Below are 21,537 nucleotides of genomic sequence, written 5' to 3'. Positions count from 1 at the left end.
GTGCTTAGCTCACATCTGAGTTGTGCTCCTATCGGAGTTGTGCTCCCATCAGACTAGAAGTTTAATTACCTATTTGTGCAAAAACAACAAGTGAAGGTTTTGCCTTGCTAAAAACATGGTTTGGATGCTAACATCGATTCGTTCAGCAGTGCAGAAGAAGAGTTGAGGCCAGACAACATTGTGAAAAATATTGAACAGCCAAAAGATGTTAACTTGACCGAAAGCAACAATCAGAAAGCAACTGGTCAAGCAAATGAAGCAAACATTTTTGCTTTAAAAACATTGATTTTTATTTCTGCATGTATTATAAGTATAGCTCGTTTATGTCATTTGTTCATGAATATATATTTGCAGCATTTGATAGATTATTATATTTGCAGATTTATGGCATATTATTTGATAGCATCCTTGCGTTTATCTTACCACGGCTTACATTAGATCGACACTCTTAAGTCCTCTTCTATTGAATAAAAAAGCTAGTTTTGACTGCAAACTGTAGTAAACATATCAATGTGTGCAATGAACCTTTATGCAGCAATGGTAAATAAAGTTATAAAATAAGATGCAGTTAAATTTCAAATGAAACAAAAAGCTTCAAGCTCCAACAAATTTCAAAGTAGGGCACAGGCTATAATATTATCGAAGGTTAATCGGAAGCAATAAATATAAACTTGTAGAGACATTTCTCGAGTTCCCAATGCATATTTATTTAGAGATCTTTGACAAATTCAAATTAAGTTAACAGATTGATTGCATCCAAAAGGGTTAATGTCACTTTGACCGAAGGAGGCTGGAAAATATACGCGAAAGGGTTAAATTTATCCCGTTTGCCTATAAACTCATCAGAAAATATGGAAGATAAGTTTAACCTTTTTGCTTCACCTGTGAAAAGGTTAAATTTATCTTAACAGCATCCCACAACAATTCCAGATTACCTAAGCAAATTCTTTACCCACAACTAGCTGATGGATTTGGCAATATAGGCCGGCCAAAGACACATTAAAGCGACATCTCAACACAAAAAAGATCCCACTAGGAAGTTGGGACAAGATAGCTGAAGACAGAACGCTGTGGAGAAATTAAGAGAATTGATGTCATGGTCGGACACGACGGACAGCAAGTTATAAAAGAATGGTTGGAAAATAGAGCGCCATGGCGCTCAAATAGAGGTTTTACAGTATACAGTCTCTTACACGATATAGTCTTACAACACATGAGAGTACCCATAACATTATTATGTGTACCCTTTTGTGAAATTAAACAAAACTGTATACATGTTATGCGTAATTCAAGACTGTACTTTAAATACAAAAATAACTTCATGCATATCATAACAAAGCAAGTATCATATCATAGCAAACAAGTTTTGAGGTGTAAGCTAAACATAACAACATATATAACTATGATATACAGTTATTACCTTATGGAGGTAAGGATTCTCTACAGTTTGCGGATCTTTACTAATATTGGTGTTACTGACTATAGATGCCAATCAAAATCACTGAATTTCTCAGGTTATGTGTATGACAAGGCTGTGTTTCAAATAAAAAATAAATTTTGTGCAAGATTTACAGTTTCACAGTTTTGCGTCAACTCTTTGCCTTAGATACCTCCAATTCTGAGCTTCTCCCAACTAGTGGAACTACCTAGCATTGGGCGTAATGGGAAAAACTTATCATGGAAATAATACAATTTCCCATTTCAGTGTATGAAAAACAACTCAATGATGGATTAATAGTATTGCCTCTAAACAGCAAGCTTGACTCGCTGTTGTCTTTCTTTGGTCTAGCGAATGACGACTGCGACAGATTTTGTTCTGTCGAATAGGAAACATAGCTGTGATCATGACACTGACAGTAAACAAGGAGTGACCTGTAGTAGTTTCTGTTTGACCAATACCTTCTTAGTAAGCTAATGAACTGACTATAGTTTACGAGCTATTTCAATGTGATCCTTGTGGGCAGCAGAACCCATTAAAAAACTTCGTACAATATAAAAACGGCATTAATCTGATGTATGAAAAGAAAATCTTGACCTTGGTATAATAAACACTATCCAGCTGCCTCACATCAGAAAAAAGACAGACGCCAAAAAGATAATTGACAAACCATTTCCTCCTTAATTCAATTTAACATTTAACCTTCTCATCTGCTGTTATGAAACCTAAACTCTGTAGAGGTAACTTACATGATGAATTCTACGCGCTTCATGGAGGCCCTGAAAAATTGGCGACTATGTAAAGTGAATAACCATCTACATTGAGGTTAAATAAGCTTGGAAAACTAGATGTTATGTGGGCTAGCCACATGCCTTACAATTTATTTAAAATTATTTCATTATATTGGCAATTTGTTAAAATTTGATTAATATTCTATATCCTTATTAAAATATCAGAGGTAATTGTTTTAGTAGTTACTAATCATTAGAAATTTATATACATGTAAGTAGTATTTTTACTCACTTGTTCACACTCTTCCTCAAAATTTATATCTATATTTTTTAAGTTTTAAACTGTACATAAGGGGTACAGTTACCCTTATTTATTGTTAATTATATACAATTTAATAGGTTTTTTTCAATGATGTCTATTATAATGTATAATTCTTGTTGGTTTTTAAGTATTAACTTTTTTGTTGTATTATAATCAGAATCTTTATATGTATATTGTAATTAGAACGGAGGATTCAAGTAATTGTGGCCATGTTTAATGACACCTGCCTATGTGTGATAAATATTGTCACAATTGCTATGCGAGTTTAGGTGGCGTTTTGATTTTTTAAGAAATACATGACTTATGAGTTTGAATAAGTCATTTTATTCACTGAAAGAGCTTGCCTATTGCTTGAGTAGCCTTAGCAACTCTGAAGTTCTATGCGTGAATGTTTGCCTATATGACGAGGCGTCTTGTGTCTGGTGTTTTAATCAATGGAATGCTTATGAGTAATGTCCATATTACGTAAGTCACCTATCAATGCTTTCATAAAAGTGGATACCTTTAGGTTTCCAATCATAGACGTTGGAATTAAAAAAAGCGACGGGTTCTTCTGCAAATTTCGTGCTGATATTAGTTTGTTTCTCTCATGTTTGTTTCTGCAAAAGGTAGCTCTCATAAATTAGTACTATCAGTTGCTGTTTTCAAATGAATCTTATAAAATCAGTACATTGAAGTGAAGACTATAAATTTGGGTAAAGCTATTAGCCTAACAAAGGATTAGGTTGCTACTTGTTGCCTCAACAGTTTGGACTTCAGTACTTTTGTTGGTTTTACCAAAGTATTACAGTTGGTTTCAGTCCTCTACGTTCTTGCCTTTTTGAGGTCAGCAGGTAGTATCACAGGAGCGTTGGATTCAGCACACTTTTTTGGCTAGAGAAAAGCATAGAGCGCCTAATAGGCTAATACAATTACTAACTGCAAAGTTGGGTTTGTCCCCACTTTTTAATTTACTTCATTGCTGTTTCAGCATGGCTCTGACATAAAAGTTAAATGAGACACTTATAATGCGTTACTTTTTATTACATTTACAGAAGTGTATTTTTCAGCCCACCCAGAGGCTGCTAGTCAGTCGTCTAGCGCGGGTCTAATTGTTTTTAGAGAGCCATAGCAACCGCAATAGAACATCCTCACATCCACCACGCTAGTTTTTGTGAAACCTAGACAACTCCAAAATAATTTTACCAAGTTGGTAAAGCGTCTTATAAACAGCGATGTTTTCATTTGCGGAAAAGTGTCAGGCTGCACATTAAACACGTCCTATGCTTTTTGTTATTGCGCGTTAGCCTGCAAAAGTCGATTCTTTGCTAAGACATCGCCGTAGAAGTTGCGATGGTAATAGCGTAGTTTGGATATGTGTATACCAACTTCGATTCAACTTGGGCTTAGGTGAGTCTTAATTGGAAGTATGTGTGACGCATAATAATGCACTTGTTATTGATTTTCCATTGCAAAGCTTATTGCAATAACAGGCTATTTTAACCAAAAAATGTTTAAACTCAAGTCACCTGTAGGTGTTATATTCTTCCAATGAAGTATGAACGAGATAACTCCCCAAGAGTCTAATACGTAACGCATCTATTCTTCCAACTATAGCTCTAGTTAGTGACTTAACTAAAATTAAATAATCGTCTGTACTTAATCTTTTACACTTTAAATGCCTTTTATGTATGTTTTTAGGACGACTAGGTGATAGGATGCAGTCCTCAAGTATTACAGCACTTCTGGTAAGGGCTGTGAAACGTTTTATGTGCACACTTGAATGGCTCGCAGCTAAAGTTGATTTCTAAATGTGAAACTTGTGGACAAAAGTTTCACGTTTTAGTTATTTAAATCCCTAACTAAATTTAGTCAATCATTAAATCTCATTCAGGTACTAAACCGTATTTAATAGAAGTTCACCTTTACATAATTATATTAAATCATATAGATGCTAATAATTATTTTTTGCTCCGCATAAATGAACACTAAATGTGGACAGAATAGCACCTTGATTAAAATTCTGTTAGTTTTTCGTGTGAAGCTGATGAACTTTTAGTCTACTTCATTAAATATATAGCCTACTAATTGCTACTATGATGAGGCTATAATAGCTTCTTGCATTGAGTAGTATGTTTTAGAGCGGAGCTTTGGCAGGACTTATGGTTGATATTTCTCTCTTCCCAATCGATACTGTGAAAACTAGACTACAGAGTGAGGCGGGATTTTGGAAATCGGGAGCCTTCCGAGGAATCTATTCTGGCCTTGGTTCTGTAGCAGTTGGCTCAGCGCCGGGCGGTGAGTTTCAGTCCCAACATTGTCTTATGCTGTATTCCAGGTGCAGTAAGGGCATCGAAACATGCTAAATACTAAGAATTTGGCATCCGAACGACCAAAGATTACTCAACGAATAGTCCATTTCTTTCCTTTTATATAAATGATTATTCAACATTTTCATGAAAAGCTATCAAGTAATCCTTTATTATTAATACTCTAACACGTGCAAGTCTACATTGACATGTGTCTACCACTTATACGCTGCAAACACTTGAGTGTCTACAGATTTACCTACATTCATTAATAATTATATATATTACTAATTATTATTTTTATTATTAAAAATATTAATAATAACCACATAATAATTATTTTTTGTATTATTAAAATGATCACTATTAATTATATTATAATTATTATTACATTATTCCAGTTATTAATTTAAAACCATCTTATTAAAATATTTTAATTTTGGTTTCAATGACCTGTATCCAAAATGTTTGTTCACATGCACTTGATTTACTGACTCTCTTTTAGCTGCACTCTTCTTCGTATCATATGAAACAAGCAAAATGGAGCTTGCTCGGCGCTCAAGACTTGGTACCACAACCAATCATATGCTCTCTTCATCATTGGCTGAAATTGTAAGCATACGCATACTATGTATACAGTAGACGCCCGTATAGCATATACCTCCTTTTACATAAATTCTATTTGACAAAGAATTTATGGAAAGTTTTTGCTATGTTTTCTGTGAGAAATTTCATACAAAGTTAAGCTTCCAGTCGGAGCAAGTTTTCAAATTTAATTTGAATAACAAGAGTTCCATAGTTGGCCTTGGAAATAGTTATTTCTCTTTTCCCGCCACTTGGAAAAAAATCTATGTATAAGAATGCCTCAATTATATTTACTAGTACCCTGTCTGTCTAGCGTGCCATGAGAGATTTTGAGGGTCACAACCAAGCACAGAGTAAAAGTAGCTGCAAAATTATTCATAAATACGTAAAGGTGGTCAATTGATACAGGTGTTAGTCTATCAAGCTGAGTGTCACAAGTCGGAGTCTCGTTGAAAGCAATATTTTATCCTAATTTCTAACTCTAGGGTGACACATATCATCATCTAATGTTTTAATCACTTCATTCGTAAATTTATCTTCTCGCTTCCAAACAAGTTTTTGTCTTGTATTGTCTTTTTGTTTGACTTATCATTATGAGTTGTCCAGATCAGCATTGTATCCCTACGAGGGGTCAGAAAATTTTCTATGAACTGATTTTAGGGTCTTTTCACAATGTATTATGCTTTTGACATCTTCGGTGTGACCTTTCTATCTACATCGTTACCAAACATTGTGCTAAGCTTTAGCGTTTTGATTTCACAAAGTGATGATACTTTCCACCAAAATGCTGGTAATAAAATTGAAAGGTAAAAATAAAAGTGAACAACAAATAAAAGTACTGATACCTTAATTCTGCAGCAGCAGAACTATAACTAGCTCAGTTATATGTGGATCATCTATGGCTCAGGCTAACTATTATGGAAACTAGTTTAACAAAAGGAGGTGTAATTGTACAACTAGGAATCCTAATCATAAACATTGTATTCAGATTGAACTGTTAGTACCAAAGATAGTCATGTAGAACCTTAAATTTCTACAGAGTGCTATGTACAGGTGGCATGTTTAGTGCGAGTGCCAAGTGAGGTCATAAAGCAGAGGTCACAAGCGGGTCAAGGTACCAGCCTGCAGCTTTTCAAACAAACACTGTCAGTGGAAGGTTTAGCTGGATTTTACAGAGGTTATGCATCTACCATCATGAGGGAGATTCCATTCTCTGTAATACAGTTTCCTCTTTGGGAATTGATCAAGGTACTGTACAGGGGATAGCTCATTAGGACTAGTGAGAGAAGAGAGAAGGGGATAAGGAATATATCGCTAGGAATGTGTGGCTGACATATAAAAAATGGGTGGCTGAGACAAGTTTGAGATAGTGAGATAAGAGGCAGAGCAGGTGATGAGGATAGGTCAGAAAAGTGGAAAATGAGGGTAGGTCATTGGGTGACAACAGAAAAAAACGGGCAATTGAGTCTTATAAGATGAGTTGTCAATTAAACTTGGGTCATAAACAGATGGGAATGAGAGATGAGAGCAGGTAACAAGCTCAGGAGGATGTGCAAATGAAAGAAGTGGGCACCAACAGTAGATCATAGAAATAGGTGTGTGGTAGAGAATAAGCCAGATAGGTCATAGAGAGGCTTTGGCAACAGCAAAGGGTAGACAAACAGGGTAAGACATTAGAAGTAGCTTAGGTAATAGAATGAGTGACGGCGAGGGATAAGCACCCGGGATATGTAAGGGAGATGATGAAATGAACATGAACCAGTAATAAGTAGGTCATAGACAGGTGTGAGTGACTGTGAGATGCATTTTATATGATAGTATTATATGAGTTGTGTTGTACAGAAAAAAACTCGTGTATAGAGAAGAGTGAGTGTGATAAGGGATAACGAGAGGAAGGATAACCGATGAGCAGTATGATACTTAAGGCTATCTGATGGGTGTAGGTAAAAAGAATAGTTGACACAAGCAGATGACTTCTGCAGTATGTAACGAATGTATCTGGCAGGATGAGTAGATAAAGGGGTTAAAGGTTACACTCATAAGTGATGCTCAAGATGATAGCGATCCCACTTTTTGATTACCGGTAGTTTGTTTTTTAACTGTTTCAGGTTCACTGGTCAAAGCAAGGAGAAATTGAGCCATGGAAATCAGCAGTCAGTGGGGCGATAGCTGGTAAGGCCATTATCTGTTCTGGATGTCAACTTGTTAGTATTTTATACAGAATTGAGTTCTAATAACAGAATTGTGTTTTAGGAAGTGTTGCTGCCTCTCTCACAACACCACTTGATGTTGCCAAGACCAGAATTATGTTAGCTCAGGTAACGTTTTTAGTAATTGTATGATCTACCAATATCATGCTACTCTTTGATATGCAATTGTCACACAGTTAGCCTTTTTCGAATCCAGTACATGTAAACTTCAGATTGGTTCATTCAGCAATGTATATGATTCCTATCATTATTTGCCAGAGGGGTGGACTCTTCTACCCCACCATCTGTCATTTTTGTGTTTGATAGTAGATAAGTTACTTTTTCAAAACACTCAAAATTTGCATTGTGACACCCTATATATTCTACCTAATGTGCTATTTGTTCTTGCCATTGTAAACATTCTACGCAAATGGCTTCAATGCCTTGTCAAAATGGTGTGAAATCCATCACAAGTAATTTGGGAAGTTTAAACAGTATTCATTGTTGCAGATGTTATGGTCAAACTTGAAGTGAAAAATAACAGTAAGCAATTGCAAAAATAGTTGCTGAAAGTGTGATTACACAGTCATTCACTTCACTCAATGATGTAAAATTTGAACACATTTATTGCCCCCACAAAATTACTTAAAGCTAAAGTGATTGACTAAGAATCGAAGTCTCATTTTGTTTTTGAAGACTGCTAATAATTTTTTTTTTAATGAAAAGATCATATTTTAATTAAAAGAAGACATGTTTGAAACTCCATGCGATTGTTTTTTTAGTATTTCAGCTCTTTTACGAAGAAAATCTTGAATTTAATGGAAGATTTGTTTCGTACAAATGCGCAGCCACTTTTTGTTGATTGAACGAATTCACTGTTAAAATAGAACTGTAAATCTTCAAATCGTAACATCAAAGTTGATTGCCGGCCAACTACCACGGGCTTGTAGCTCATTTAAATACATCACATATAAAAGTAAGTTATGAATTTCCAGCCATGCTCTTTGCTCCATGACATTAGATTAAAGCCTACGGCAGGCGGTACATGGACATAAATGCTAGCTTAACCTTTCTACAACAAATAGGTTAAATGTGCTACATGTTATGTTATTTACATAAGTTATGCACATGCCACTGAGTTTCATGCTTTTACTTGAAAAATCAATTTTCGCTTTACATATCTGTCCTCTATATTCATCAACAAAGCATCTTGATGGACAAGCTTAAAATGACTGATGTTGCACTCGCTATAATACACCTTTTTTTCAGGAACGAGTAGGTAATTCGGAGGGAATCTGGAAGGTCTTAAGTAATATATATCATACAGAAGGAGTACAAGGGTATGTAAGAAATAATAGTGTCATGTCTAAGTGAACTTTAGTCATGATGGTAACAGACACCTTTCTTTTGAAGTATACATTCAGGTTTCTTCATTTTAGCCTCTGGGCGGGGGTGCTACCTCGAGTACTTTGGATTTCTATTGGAGGCTTTATCTTTCTTGGCGTCTACGATACTGCGAAGTATTACTTGGGACGACGCAGTCACGTTAACAATGGACCTGCTGAGAATTATAAAGTGTAGGAGGATCTGCAAACGTGAGAAAAACAGTCGGATCTTCCCTGCAATATCGAAAAGCTAGCCATTTTCGGAACTTGTCTGTTCAACCGTCAGTTTGGAAGCTGACTGGGTGATGTCATCAAGCTGTGATTTGAATTCCTTTGATGCCTTCAGTAGGGCTTCATTTTTGGCAAGAAATTCTCTTGCTTTTGGGAGAAATAAGACCGCATCTTTGGACTCATCATCTGTAAGAATTTGTGAGGAAATAGGTAATAAATAAAAATGACAGAAGACCATGACATGAATAATTTTCGTATCCTTGTGTGGGTGTAAAATTAGTGACAATAAATTAAAGTTGAGATGGATCAACTGAACTTACTCAATTGTTTGAAGTCTGTGGCATTTCCCTTCAGTGGCTGCTCCAGAGAGTTCGTAGGGTGATTGTGGACTGGTTCTCCCGATTGAATAACCGATCCGAACAAGTTAACTACAGGGTCATTAAATACTAACAAGGATATGTCGTATTCCATTTCATCCATTGTTGGTACACCAGGCCGAAGAGGCTGCTCTTTGGCTGTTTTCTTGGGCATGCTAACAACTGCTAAGCCTCTAAAACAAAGCAAGGAAATAGAAGAGTGGCTCATTACAAAAAACTACATGTCAAGTGAAGCACTAAACTGTTTAAAACACATAACAAAATTCATGCAACAGAAAAATATAATGAGAAATCAAGTTCGGAATTGTGAGCTAGTCATAACACTAACTATAATATATGAAGATTACCTTCAAGAGCTAGGATTTCTTCACGACAAGGGGAGCATTCTACCCAATCGTGTTTCCGGATATGGATGCCAACGATGGGAGCTGGACTCGCCACTACGCCTGTCCTGGTTGGTCCACGACTTTGTTAACGAATACAACATGGCAGCGCCCGATATTTCTAAAACTAAAGGCGCTGTACCGAATTATACAGGAATACAAAGTCTAATTGTATTTGTAGTATTAGCTCTTGCGTGGCTAGCAGGCTTTAGTTCTCGCCTTTTTGCAGTTATTAGATTTGAAAGTATAATACACGAGTTCGATCCATGGTAAGCGCTTATATATCACCGGCGTAATTTTCCGCGTTCTTCATTCATTTATAAAACAACAAAAAATGGTCCCTTTGGTTGTTTTGTCAATAAGCAAATATAGATATTTATAGAAGCACCGTCAGATGGCAATTACTTGATTATAACTTATTGATATTATATATTTATAATACTGTTGCCATAGAGTTTGTAGCTAATTCTATAGCAACATTCTACCCTAAAAGATACTGTCGCTCCTCCTTTCCGCTTGGACTAATTCAAGTTCTCATTTTATTATAGATTTAGAGCTTCATTAGATGGACTGGTGCAGGTGTCGTCATAGTAAATTGCGAATAATTCCTTGTTTCATTTTAGGGAGAAAAGGGAGGCCACAATTTAGGAAAACTAAATTTTTTAGTTTTTTATTTATTTATTTTTATTTTAGTACATGTCTATGTAATGCCTACTGGCGTAATGGTTATGTTGTATATTTATAATTGGTTTCCATCGTTAATAATTCTAATTGGTTTACCCATAGATATATAAACCATAGATATATAGCTTTAGGCCCTATATATCTATGGGTTTACCATTGCTAACACAATAAAAGTTTTCACATTTGTAATTTAGTTTTTGAAAGTAATTCTGACTTATATATTTGATTGGACTACTATATCATTCCATGTCGATTATCTCTCATATAGGTTCAACTACAGAGCTACACATCATATGGTTGAGAATGGGTTTTATAACTTTCTCAACTGGTTTGATGAGCGAGCGTGGTATCCACTTGGAAGGATTGTGGGAGGCACAGTAAGTCTTAATTTTACACTTTATTGTCTTTGTATTAGTTTTAGACATCGTTGCGTCTCATTTTGTGCTGTCATTTATGAACCAAGAATAATTATTTTGCACATGATTATTACCATTTGTTTTGTTCTAAAGTGTTTGGATAGAATCTTTACAATGGATTTGTTTAGTACATATTATACATATTACAATGAATTCTGTTTATGATAGGCAGTGGTATGATAGGCACTTCCATTCCTTAGCACAAATGTGTATTAAAATCTATCAGGTTTTAGTTTGTGTATTATCTCTGCAGCTTATCGTAGACTAAGAAATACATGGCTGTAAGATGTTACAATTACCAGCATGTTGTGAGCACTTTGAATAGTCGGCAAATCATTTTTATTCTCTTAGGTATACCCCGGGTTGATGGTGACCTCAGGTTTCATACACCATGTGCTTAACACTCTCAACATTCCTGTACATATTCGAGATGTGTGTGTTTTCCTCGCACCCTTTTTCAGGTAATAGCATTTTCTGAAACATATCATATCATGTTCTTAAAGATAAATTTAAGCTAGTAATAGTATGTCTGTCACTTTACCTTTAAACCTACCTATTACTAAGCCTAGTTTATCTGTGTTTGATGTAAAGTAACCATAACAACCTCTCCTTACTGATTATTACTACCATTTTAATCTTTTTTTTATTCACCAGAGATGTTTATAAGGCTTGGAAAAAGGAATCAATTCAATTCTCATCAAAACATTACCAATTCAATTCTCGATTTTTTTGCGTTATGTATTGTGTAAGAATTGATTCAATTCACAATTCATTACAACACACAACCATTCAATTGTCAATTCTTTAGTTATCCTTACTTCAATGATTCATTCTCCCAAATACACAAAATAAAGTCTCTATCAATTCTTGCCAATAATTGACCTTGGCAATATATATCGAAATAACAATAACCCATAATAGCTATTTAGCTATGCATCATAACTCGGTCCATTGACTGTTTGTATACCAAATATCAACTATTTCACTATGGATTTCATTGCTTTTCTGGATGGAATTAAGTTATGCCATTTTTTTGCTGGCATACACTCAGTGTTTTTGTTGCAAAAAAATTCATTTGCAAATGCATTGATTCTGAAAGAATCAAATGCATTTGAAAAACGAAATGAATGTTAAATATTTTGGTAATTTAGTGAAACCGGTTGCAAAAGAAAAACGTTATCGTTTTTGCTGTTTGACGAAAGCGCGGACACACATTACCTAATAAAAAATGTAGTCCAAAATATCTATGGTCCCGTGTTGAAGAACTTCACTAGCAGAAAAATGTTTAGGTCGCTGTTTACATCGTTTCTTTTCAGCCAGCCTAAACCAAAAATTAAAAAAATTCAAACCACGATTTTATGCTGTATTGTGAGTAAAGGAAAACTACATAACTGGTTCGTTTTTGGCAAAATGATAACCGAAGCTTCTAAATTTATTTAGGCAAAGTTTTGGGTGAATCTGTTAACACTGTGATCCATGATCATTGTTTTTATATAGGTACAAAAGTGAGTTGTTATAAAGGTTTTTCGATATGGTACCTGATCGATTGTAAGGTTGTATGTTACCTGATCTATTGCAAGGTTCTATAATATCTGGTATATTGTAAGGTTCTATGGTACCTGATTTATTGTAAGGCTTTATGGTATTTGATCTGTTGTAAGGTTCGACGTTACCTGGTCTATTATAATTTTCTATGTTACCTGATCTGAAAAAGTATGAACAATATTAGTGAGCAGTTATAAAGTTTGCAGATTACCTTTGTGTCAGTGCGCAGGCAAGCCATAGAACTAGACTGTATTAGTGTTTAGTACATGTTTTTGACCAAAAAAAACATACGCAGTGATATTAAGGTGTTGTAAAATGTGTGTGGCTGGCAACACAGGACTGCACTGACATCTTCGCTTTAGTGGACATCAAGTAGCAGATGATTGGGTTACTTGTGATATCACTGTTCATGATGGATTTTCCATCAATGTCGTAATAATAAAAGGAAGCACTGGTGCATTTTGACTTGAGTTCTTTTACTAATTGACAATAGATAATCGAGTCGATTCCTCTATGGTGACAGTAACGACTCCATTCAATTTTTACTGGTAGGATGTCAATGCAATTCTACAGTAAGTAAAAGATACCAGAGAATCAATTCAATTCACTTGTGAGTTTACCCTTAAGGTTTGCTCGAGCAAGCATGTTAACTCGAGCAAGTATGTTAACTCGAGCAAGCATGTTAACTCGAGCAAGCATGTTAACTCGAGCAAGTATGTTAACTCGAGCAAGCATGTTAACTCGAGCAAGCATGTTAACTCGAGTGCTCATCTCTGATATTTACCGTATGTCCTCGCATATAAGCCTGTCTTGTATATAAGCCAACCCTATACAGCAGTCCTGAAATCATGCAGTAGGACTAGAAGAATTCACATATAAGCCGACGCTATAAATCGTAACACGCAGTACGCATCTATCAAACCAAAATGTTTCTAAAATAGAGCGGATTTTGCTGGCTCATCACAAAATGGTTCTGATTGGTGAGTAGTTGTGTAATTAACCTATCATGTTTCTGCTTAATTGAAAGGAAACAATCATCTATTTGTGGTGCGCCAATGGAAAACATGTTTGCATCGCACGCTGATCTTAGTTTTGCTTTGCAAAAATACATTCTTATAGCTATTTCTTCGCAATGATGTGACGCATTACGGCTACGCAGGTTTCACTAATTAGACATCAATGAACTTCTGATGATTATCTATTGGGTAATACTAGTAGTGACAGTGAGTATTTATTTTACCAGTAATAATAATGCTTTAAACTATAGTATTTGTGGTAACTTGTCAACCATGATAATATGAAGAGGACAAAAAGGTCTGAACTCATTCTGTCGCACATTTTTTACTTTTTTATGACATCAGATGATGTAAAATTTTATGCTAACTAATTTGGTCAAATGTAATGACAACTTATATGCTCCAATGTCAAATATTGGGTTTTACCGAATATTTAATTGTATCCATAAAAAATCAATTTAATAGCGAAAGAATAAGGGTTATGGTAACTGTTATTGTTATGTTTTACTTTTAATAATAAAGATGAGTTAACAATGGTGTGAGTTGTAGTTGTTGAAATTAAGTTAGCATAATGTCTTTTGCTTTCAATCTGAGTGACGCACATATAAGCCAGACCCCTTGTTTTGGTAAAAGAGTTCTGTGTTCTAGAATCGGCTTATGTGCAAGGATATACGGTTCATTCATTTTTTTTCATATATTTATATGTCGTGTTTGTTTTAACATCATAGGTAGCTAGTACCCTGGCAGTCAGGTTAGCCGTGAGAGATCATCAGTAGTAATAAATACATGTATCTGTTATTCTTGAAAGTCAGTGGGTAGTCCAGTGACACAGTTGTTACAGTGTTGGTCTACTATGATGAATGTTGAGAGTTTGAATCGCCTATGAAGCCAATTTTTTCCCCCAACATCCAAGCATAGTTTCGGACAGACACAGCTTTTATATTATAATAAATATTATTAGAAGTATTTATTGTTGTTAGTGGCCTCGGGAGTAAAGTGACGAAATAAAATGAATTTTATGAAACATTTGCTGCAGCAAAAATAATTTTGAAATACACACAAGGCGAAACTGGAACATATTAATTTCAAATATCTAGACCTGGGTGGATTTGCTCGTAAATATTTTAAATCGCTTTGTCAGACACGTGCGTTCTATATTTTATTAAGTAGCTAAATCAGAATTATTTGCTCAGACTCGCGGTAGAGCTATTTAACAACTGATTTTATAAGCTATCATCTACTATATGAACTACATTGTTAGTTAGAAAGAGCAATGTTAACATACGAACATCACAATTCAATTAATATATACTACAGGATGAAAATATTCGTTGGTCATAAAAATTCGCGATTTCGCGAACAGTCAATTCCGCGAATTATTAAATTCCGTGAATAGTTAGTTCTATTTTTAATCACAAGGGAGAATAACTACTGCATCAAATTGAAAAAACTAGTCGCTAGGCTAGTTTTTAATATAAATACTACACGTAGTTGAGTTCCAAAACATTTTTAAAATCATTGCCTGGGCTTTGAGCTAACACCATTGCCAATGCATCACATTTATTTACAAAATTATTCAAGGTTGTCGCAAGATATGCAGAACAGCGTCATAGCGAAAATAGCCACTAGGCTGAAGTACTAAACGTAGCCGAGTTCCAAAACTTCTTTAAAATCGTCGCCGGGCTTCGAGTTTTATTGCTATTGTAGCAAACTTTACAAAATTATTCAAGGTTTTTACAAGTTGTTCGGCATGGCTTCATCATCGCAAAAGCTCTCCTAGTCTTTTTACATTGAAATCAACTCCATCAATCTCTAATACCGAAGTTGAGGACGATCATGATTCTGATCTGGACATTGTGGTATGTATTTGATTTGCAGTGCAGATACGTTTTTCCATAATTAACTTCATTAGTTAATTCTTCTGTTTAAAAACTGATCGCTTTCATTAAATACTTCAGCTATTGTTTTTGTACTTTTTGTATTCTTTTCTTTTTGGTGTTTACTGCAGATTGAGAATAAAACAACCTACTCCGATTACGAAAACTAGAGACAAGTAGTAATATTCATCAAGGCAGAAATATTGGCAGAGAAGCAACCAGTCAACTTAGACCCCTTCATCGACAACAACTCTTTGATATCGCTGCAGCAAACATGACTAAATTGTATATTTTATTTCATGTATAGATATATTATAATTTATTACAAACTTGAGTGTACAAATAAAATACTTCAAATACAAATAAAATTTTACAAACGATGCATGGACTAAATAGAAACAGTTTAGTCATTATGGCGGTTATCCAGCAATAAAATTAAACTGGTACTCTTGATAAGTGAATACTAGCGTGTAATGGTGCTCTCTGACTAGTTATTTTGGTAATAGCAGCTCTGTCACTGTCTTGGGTAGATGTTAAAGGCGATTCTCTTGCTACTACGTGACTGGTAAGGAAGTTATCATCAGAACTCTCCTCGTGGCTTACTATTGTAAAGTTCTGCCGGTTGGCCAAAGATTTGTGCTCGTAAAGGCGTTTTGTTCCTTTTTTAAAACATATACTGTATATTCTCCTCGTTAGCAGCTGCGGTCACTTCTATCTCAATTTCAATACCTCCGTGCATGATTGGTGATCTTCTAAGAATGACATCTACCACCCTTGCAATCATTGTTCTTCCGTGTATGATGAAAAATCGCTCTCTCTCACACTAAAACAAATAATGAAGCGGTAGGGATGGAAAAAATAAATATTGCGTTTTACCGAAGAACCAAAGTAAAATTCAACTCATTTAGTAAATGTGAAAAACTTATTACTTACCACAAATTATTGGTTCATCAAAGGCCTCCAAATCTATGAATATTCGTGAAAACCTCTGAACGCAGCAAAGATTTTATAGCTTAGCACGATCCACCCGTAGTTGTAAGCTAAATAGAAAACGAAACGCGCAATGTGCGCAGCCGCGCATGCGTAAGGTTAACTCTATTACTAGACGTAATAGAGTTGACTTTTCCTAGAGAGTGGCAGTTTTCAGCCGCGAATAAATTCATCCGCGAATATGCGTGAAAAGACAATTTTCGCGAAATTAACTCCGCGAATAAATTCATTCTAAAACATTAGTGAAGGGCATAAACTATACTGTCAGTAGTCGTAGCTAGTCAATATGACCATTGTAGGTTACTTGGCCTACCATAATGCTATGGTGTAAGAGTTACCGTTTACATACAGCTTGCTTGCCTCTGAGGAGCTACTTGTATGTATATATGTGTACTTGTATGTATATATGCGTACTTGTATGTATATACGCGTACTTGTATGTATATACGCGTACTTGTATGCATATATGCATACTTGTATGTATATACGCGTACTCGTATGTATATACGCGTACTCGTATGTATATACGCGTACTCGTATGTATATACGCGTACTTGTATGTATATACGCGTACTTGTATGTATATACGCGTACTTGTATGTATATACGCGTACTTGTATGTATATACGCGCTGCAAGACTATCATTAAACAACAATTCATATGTATGTTGAGATCCTCCTCTCTGACAGTTGCAACAGCTTCATTTCACATCTGTATACTGCCTGTCTGATTTTTCAGTGGCTTGACTGCAATTTCCATGTACTTTTTCACCAAGGAAATATGGAGTCCAGGTGCTGGACTGTTGGCCGCGTGTTTTATAGCAATCGGTGAGTACTCTATTGTTTGCATATGAAGATTGCTACACGATTAAACATATAACTGGAACATAGACATATAACTGGAACATAGACATATAACTGGAACATAGACATATAACTGAAAGAGTCAGGTTCATTATGATTGTAGCAATATAAGCATTGAAAGACGTTTTTTGGGGTTACATCTTGCAAGACCTGTGTTAATCCTAAGTACAGATAGTTTTGTCACCCTTAGGAATGTTTTTGGCAAGCTGATGGTGCAGCCTTATGCTACATAATGTATAGCACAGTTTCATTCCTCTACCATTTTAATCTCCTGCTATTTCTCACTGCAAACGCGGCTGCATAATAGAAATGGCGAAACTATCCAAACAATGAGAATTGTTGGTTTATCGAGACCGGCCCACAAGGCTTGTCATATTATATGCGAGTTTTAGAACCAATGTGATTTTAAAGATGTTTGATGCTCGCAGGGCAATATACTTAACTTTTCATTATTATTAACATCTGCAGTTTTGAAACATACATAAACCGTTCATGAAGGTTTCAGCTGCTCTCTATTCTCTCTCTTATGCTGCCTTTATATCTGTTTTTCAGTTCCTGGCTATATCAGCAGATCTGTTGCTGGCAGCTATGACAATGAAGGCATCGCCATATTCGCTCTCATGTTCACATATTACTTATGGGTAAGTGTTCCCTAAAGCCTGCGAATTGTTTAGCTTTTGAGAAGGCATCAACATTATAACCTGTTTGTGCTCTCATAGTATTTTGTGAGTTAATGTTCATTGTGCGTACTTGAATGTTTGTATGCACTATTGCCATGTAGACTCTAAGTATGCTGCACTCTTCTTATCACACTAGTTTTATTTTGCATCCCGACTCAATCAATACACTGAAATTATTGCCCCTACTTGTTTAGTTCAGTGTATGATATCATTCTTCTCAACATTGATAAATATATGCGTGATTAAATTACTTTGGAAGTAGGCTGGGGATTAAATTAATAAGGAATTATATGTAGCTATGTAACAATAGATTTGTGACACAACGGATCATATGTGTGAAAGGCGCTATCATATATCACTGTACGATGGAATGCGAAGAAGAAATGAATGGAAGAAGAAATATTTTATTTTGCCGATCTCCAGAATGAAACACCACAAATGGCTCCAAGTAAAAAAGATGGGCATGTGAATGCCCTTTCAACTCTAAGCCAGTTTTATGATTGCCAGTAGAACTACTCATAAGGAGCAAGCCCATGCATATCAACCTTTGAAGCCTAACCTTTACAGGATAACTACGTGTCACGCCTTACACCTTTTATGATCTCTTGAATTGATGACATAGCCATAAATCTATTAGATGCCACACTGAGCTTCCCATTTATCAACTGTCACTGGCTCATGCACGCCTTTTCGTTTCTGCCGTAGTTGCATTCCATGAGAATCATTGAGCCAAAATTGTTTAATGAAAAAGTCTAGAGGTCTGTAGACATAAGGCAGAATATATTTATTTGGTTAAAGGGTTTCTCATAGTAGATCCATAGTTGCATGTCTGTAATTTGAAGGTTTTAGTTTTAATTTTTCTGACAGTATTTATCAATGGTGGTAAAAGGGTTTACACTAAAAATTTATCTGTTGGGGTTAATAAAAGCTCTTGAGTTGCAAGTGATATTTATTATCAATGATTGGCTGTGGTTGTTGAACCTTGAACTTGCTTCTAATTTTTGTTGTTATGCCAACTGCCGTAAATTTGTCACCTCCAACATGACTTCCTGTAATTCGTGCCGGTAGGCGGAGCACCGTGCCATGCTATTATTTTAACTTGATCGTTTCCTATTTTGTGAAGATTACAGATACTCTTGTTTTCAGATAAAGACTGTCAAGTCTGGCTCCATTTTCTGGTCCATCTCAACAGCTCTTGCCTATTTCTACATGGTGAGCATCGCTATACATAGTAGACCATTCTGACGTATCTGTAGTTAGTCGCTTACACGCCTCTACAAATGACTTTACGTGTCACTTGTAGGTCTCTGCCTGGGGAGGTTATGTCTTTATAATCAACCTGATACCGCTTCATGTATTTGTCCTGCTACTCATGGGGAGATATTCCAGCAGGCTTTATACAGGTAACACACTTGCCATTGTCGGACAACAAATGGTTACAGGCTTTACCATATTTTAATGCACCGATAATGGGCTCTGGGTGTTGTTGAGGTCTAGCTTCTTTGTAAAAAGATTTAATTTTTAGATGGTAGGCTGTAGCTTTTGCTTTTTGAGTCAGTCAATTCTTCTGGACAGCTATGTTGGACAACTGGAGTGTTACTCGTAGGCTCATTATTTAGACAGGTCAGGGTTGAGAAGGATGACCTCTCATTGTTACATTCAAGGCAAATTACAAAGTGCTGAATAAATATATAAAACTGTTCTCCCAACGTATCTAAAAAGGCCATTAGCCATATGTACAGATGCTGCAACCTTTGGTTACCAAACTTATAGTTGTTGTGAGCATCTCTGATAGAGTTAGCGTAGTGATCATACCTACAGTTGATACCAGCCTTTGTGGTGCTGTCATCATAAATACAGTTGGTGCAAGCGATTATGGTATAATCGTAATGCATATAATTGGTACAAGCTGGTAAGCCACTGCTGGTATTTTTAATGATAGAGTTAGCAGGATATTCTTTGTTAATGTTTTCCTAATATCCACGCCTACATTTGCTCAATTGTTTGAGATTTAGTTTGGAATACTCCCTCTATATGGGTAAGATTTTTTATTATAAAAATTGTCAAATTTCGAAACCTCCTATTAAGATTTGACTAAAAATGTACTGTAACATGTGATTTTGAAACAAAGTTCTTTATTTTCATAATCTTTACATTTTATTCTATTTTTATATACTGTACAATATAAGGAATCTTAACTTAAAATAAAATTAAAATAAATGTTTTGTTAGTCGTTAAGGTCACAATGGTAGTGCATCCGGAAGTATCATTATGTTTTATCGTTGTTGTTCTCTGTTTGAAGATAAAATATAAATTCCAAAATGTTCTCCAATTGAAGTTAAACAACTTTTGTTACAGTTTAATTATAGTTGGGAATCATCTTAATCTCCAAGAATCAGTTTTACCATTGTTAACAAGGGTGAGACAATGTCACACCGGTTATTAAGAAATTACAAAAATGTCACTTGTAAAAATTATTAAAATTACTTCACCGCTCCATTCAGACAAACTTTTAGTAAAATAAAAAGTTGGACATTTCTAGCAATTTTTACAATAATAATTGGTCTTGTAACACCAGCGTTGCAAAAAAATTACCTTTTGAATATGACGTGATAATTGAACTATGATTAGAACGCCATCAGCGCTTGTTGAAAATAATCCCGGTCTCCAACATCAACAATGAAAAAAAGACTGATATACTTTATTTGCAAAATGGAATATACAGCTACCGGTAATTGTAGAAGAGATGTTTGTAAGGTGTTCCCTGCTGGTTACAATAACATGGACTAGCTTTACACCTTTTTAAATATACTAATACTGATGAGGGTTTGTGTGGGCAGGGATGATTGTCATAGTTTTCAATTTTTAATGTATGTGTAACTACATTGCCGTTCGCGTAAAAAATACATGTACCAAGACTGGTAGTATTTAAAATGAAGATTTATTTAAAATGAAGTTTTATTTAAAATGAAGATTTTATATAATATACAGTAAACTACGTGCTTGTCCTACACTAGTGATTAGGTTAATCTGCTTTTGAAATATTCTTGTCACTCGTTATTCTATTCTAAATAACGATCGTCGATAGATAGTAAAAAAGTACACAACTATAATGCAAACATTAAAATACACATTTAATTTAGTTTTTAACAATATTATAAATATATCATTTGTAAATTATAATATTTTTATTTTTACATGAAATTGAATAGTGTTTTTTAAATATATCTAACAAGATTTTATATTTTTAATGTATAATGTAATACATTATATTCTATATTAAAAATATAAAATCTTGTTGTTATAAAATATAATGGAATACATTATATTCATTGTTTATTTTATTTTAAATTACCATTTACATTTACTATCTAAATAGTAATTATTATATTATTCATAAATATGAAATAATATTATTATTACTAGTTCTATTATTATTAATTAATATAAATAGTGCAACACCACATTAAAATATCACCTAGACTCAGATTACAACTGCTGTTAGTAAATATTTATTGTTCATATTCTATAAAATA

General features: G+C 34.9%; 3 protein-coding genes across 4 annotated transcripts in view; 2 read left to right on the top strand and 1 right to left on the bottom strand.

Annotated features, from left to right (window-relative positions):
• Positions 1-3,810: 3,810 nt before the first annotated feature.
• Positions 3,811-9,479, top strand: LOC137389762 (mitochondrial S-adenosylmethionine carrier protein-like). Its single transcript, XM_068075850.1, has 9 exons — positions 3,811-3,880; positions 4,172-4,218; positions 4,612-4,768; positions 5,285-5,391; positions 6,418-6,612; positions 7,473-7,536; positions 7,618-7,682; positions 8,823-8,893; positions 8,993-9,479. The coding sequence occupies exons 2-9, from the start codon at positions 4,189-4,191 to the stop codon at positions 9,132-9,134; spliced, it is 831 nt and encodes a 276-aa protein (XP_067931951.1). The 5' UTR covers positions 3,811-3,880; positions 4,172-4,188; the 3' UTR covers positions 9,135-9,479.
• Positions 9,189-9,939, bottom strand: LOC137389763 (uncharacterized). The gene is made up of 3 exons (XM_068075852.1): positions 9,894-9,939; positions 9,490-9,717; positions 9,189-9,355 (listed from the first exon to the last, which is right to left on the bottom strand). The coding sequence occupies exons 2-3, from the start codon at positions 9,698-9,700 to the stop codon at positions 9,189-9,191; spliced, it is 378 nt and encodes a 125-aa protein (XP_067931953.1). The 5' UTR covers positions 9,701-9,717; positions 9,894-9,939.
• An 88-nt stretch (positions 9,940-10,027) lies between these two features.
• LOC137392019 (dolichyl-diphosphooligosaccharide--protein glycosyltransferase subunit STT3B-like) overlaps positions 10,028-21,537 on the top strand; it is a 29,549-nt gene continuing 18,039 nt past the window's right edge. For both annotated transcript variants that reach the window (XM_068078605.1, XM_068078604.1), the window contains exons 1-7: positions 10,028-10,198; positions 10,882-10,990; positions 11,381-11,490; positions 17,197-17,285; positions 17,874-17,962; positions 19,148-19,213; positions 19,305-19,404. In XM_068078605.1, coding sequence (XP_067934706.1) covers positions 10,032-10,198; positions 10,882-10,990; positions 11,381-11,490; positions 17,197-17,285; positions 17,874-17,962; positions 19,148-19,213; positions 19,305-19,404 — 730 coding nt within the window. In that variant the 5' untranslated portion in view covers positions 10,028-10,031. The remainder of the gene's footprint in view (positions 10,199-10,881; positions 10,991-11,380; positions 11,491-17,196; positions 17,286-17,873; positions 17,963-19,147; positions 19,214-19,304; positions 19,405-21,537) is intronic.

The sequence above is a fragment of the Watersipora subatra genome, chromosome 3 (assembly GCF_963576615.1).
Source record: "Watersipora subatra chromosome 3, tzWatSuba1.1, whole genome shotgun sequence".
NCBI lineage: Eukaryota > Metazoa > Bryozoa > Gymnolaemata > Cheilostomatida > Watersiporidae > Watersipora > Watersipora subatra.
This window is presented reverse-complemented; position numbering and strand designations above follow the sequence as displayed.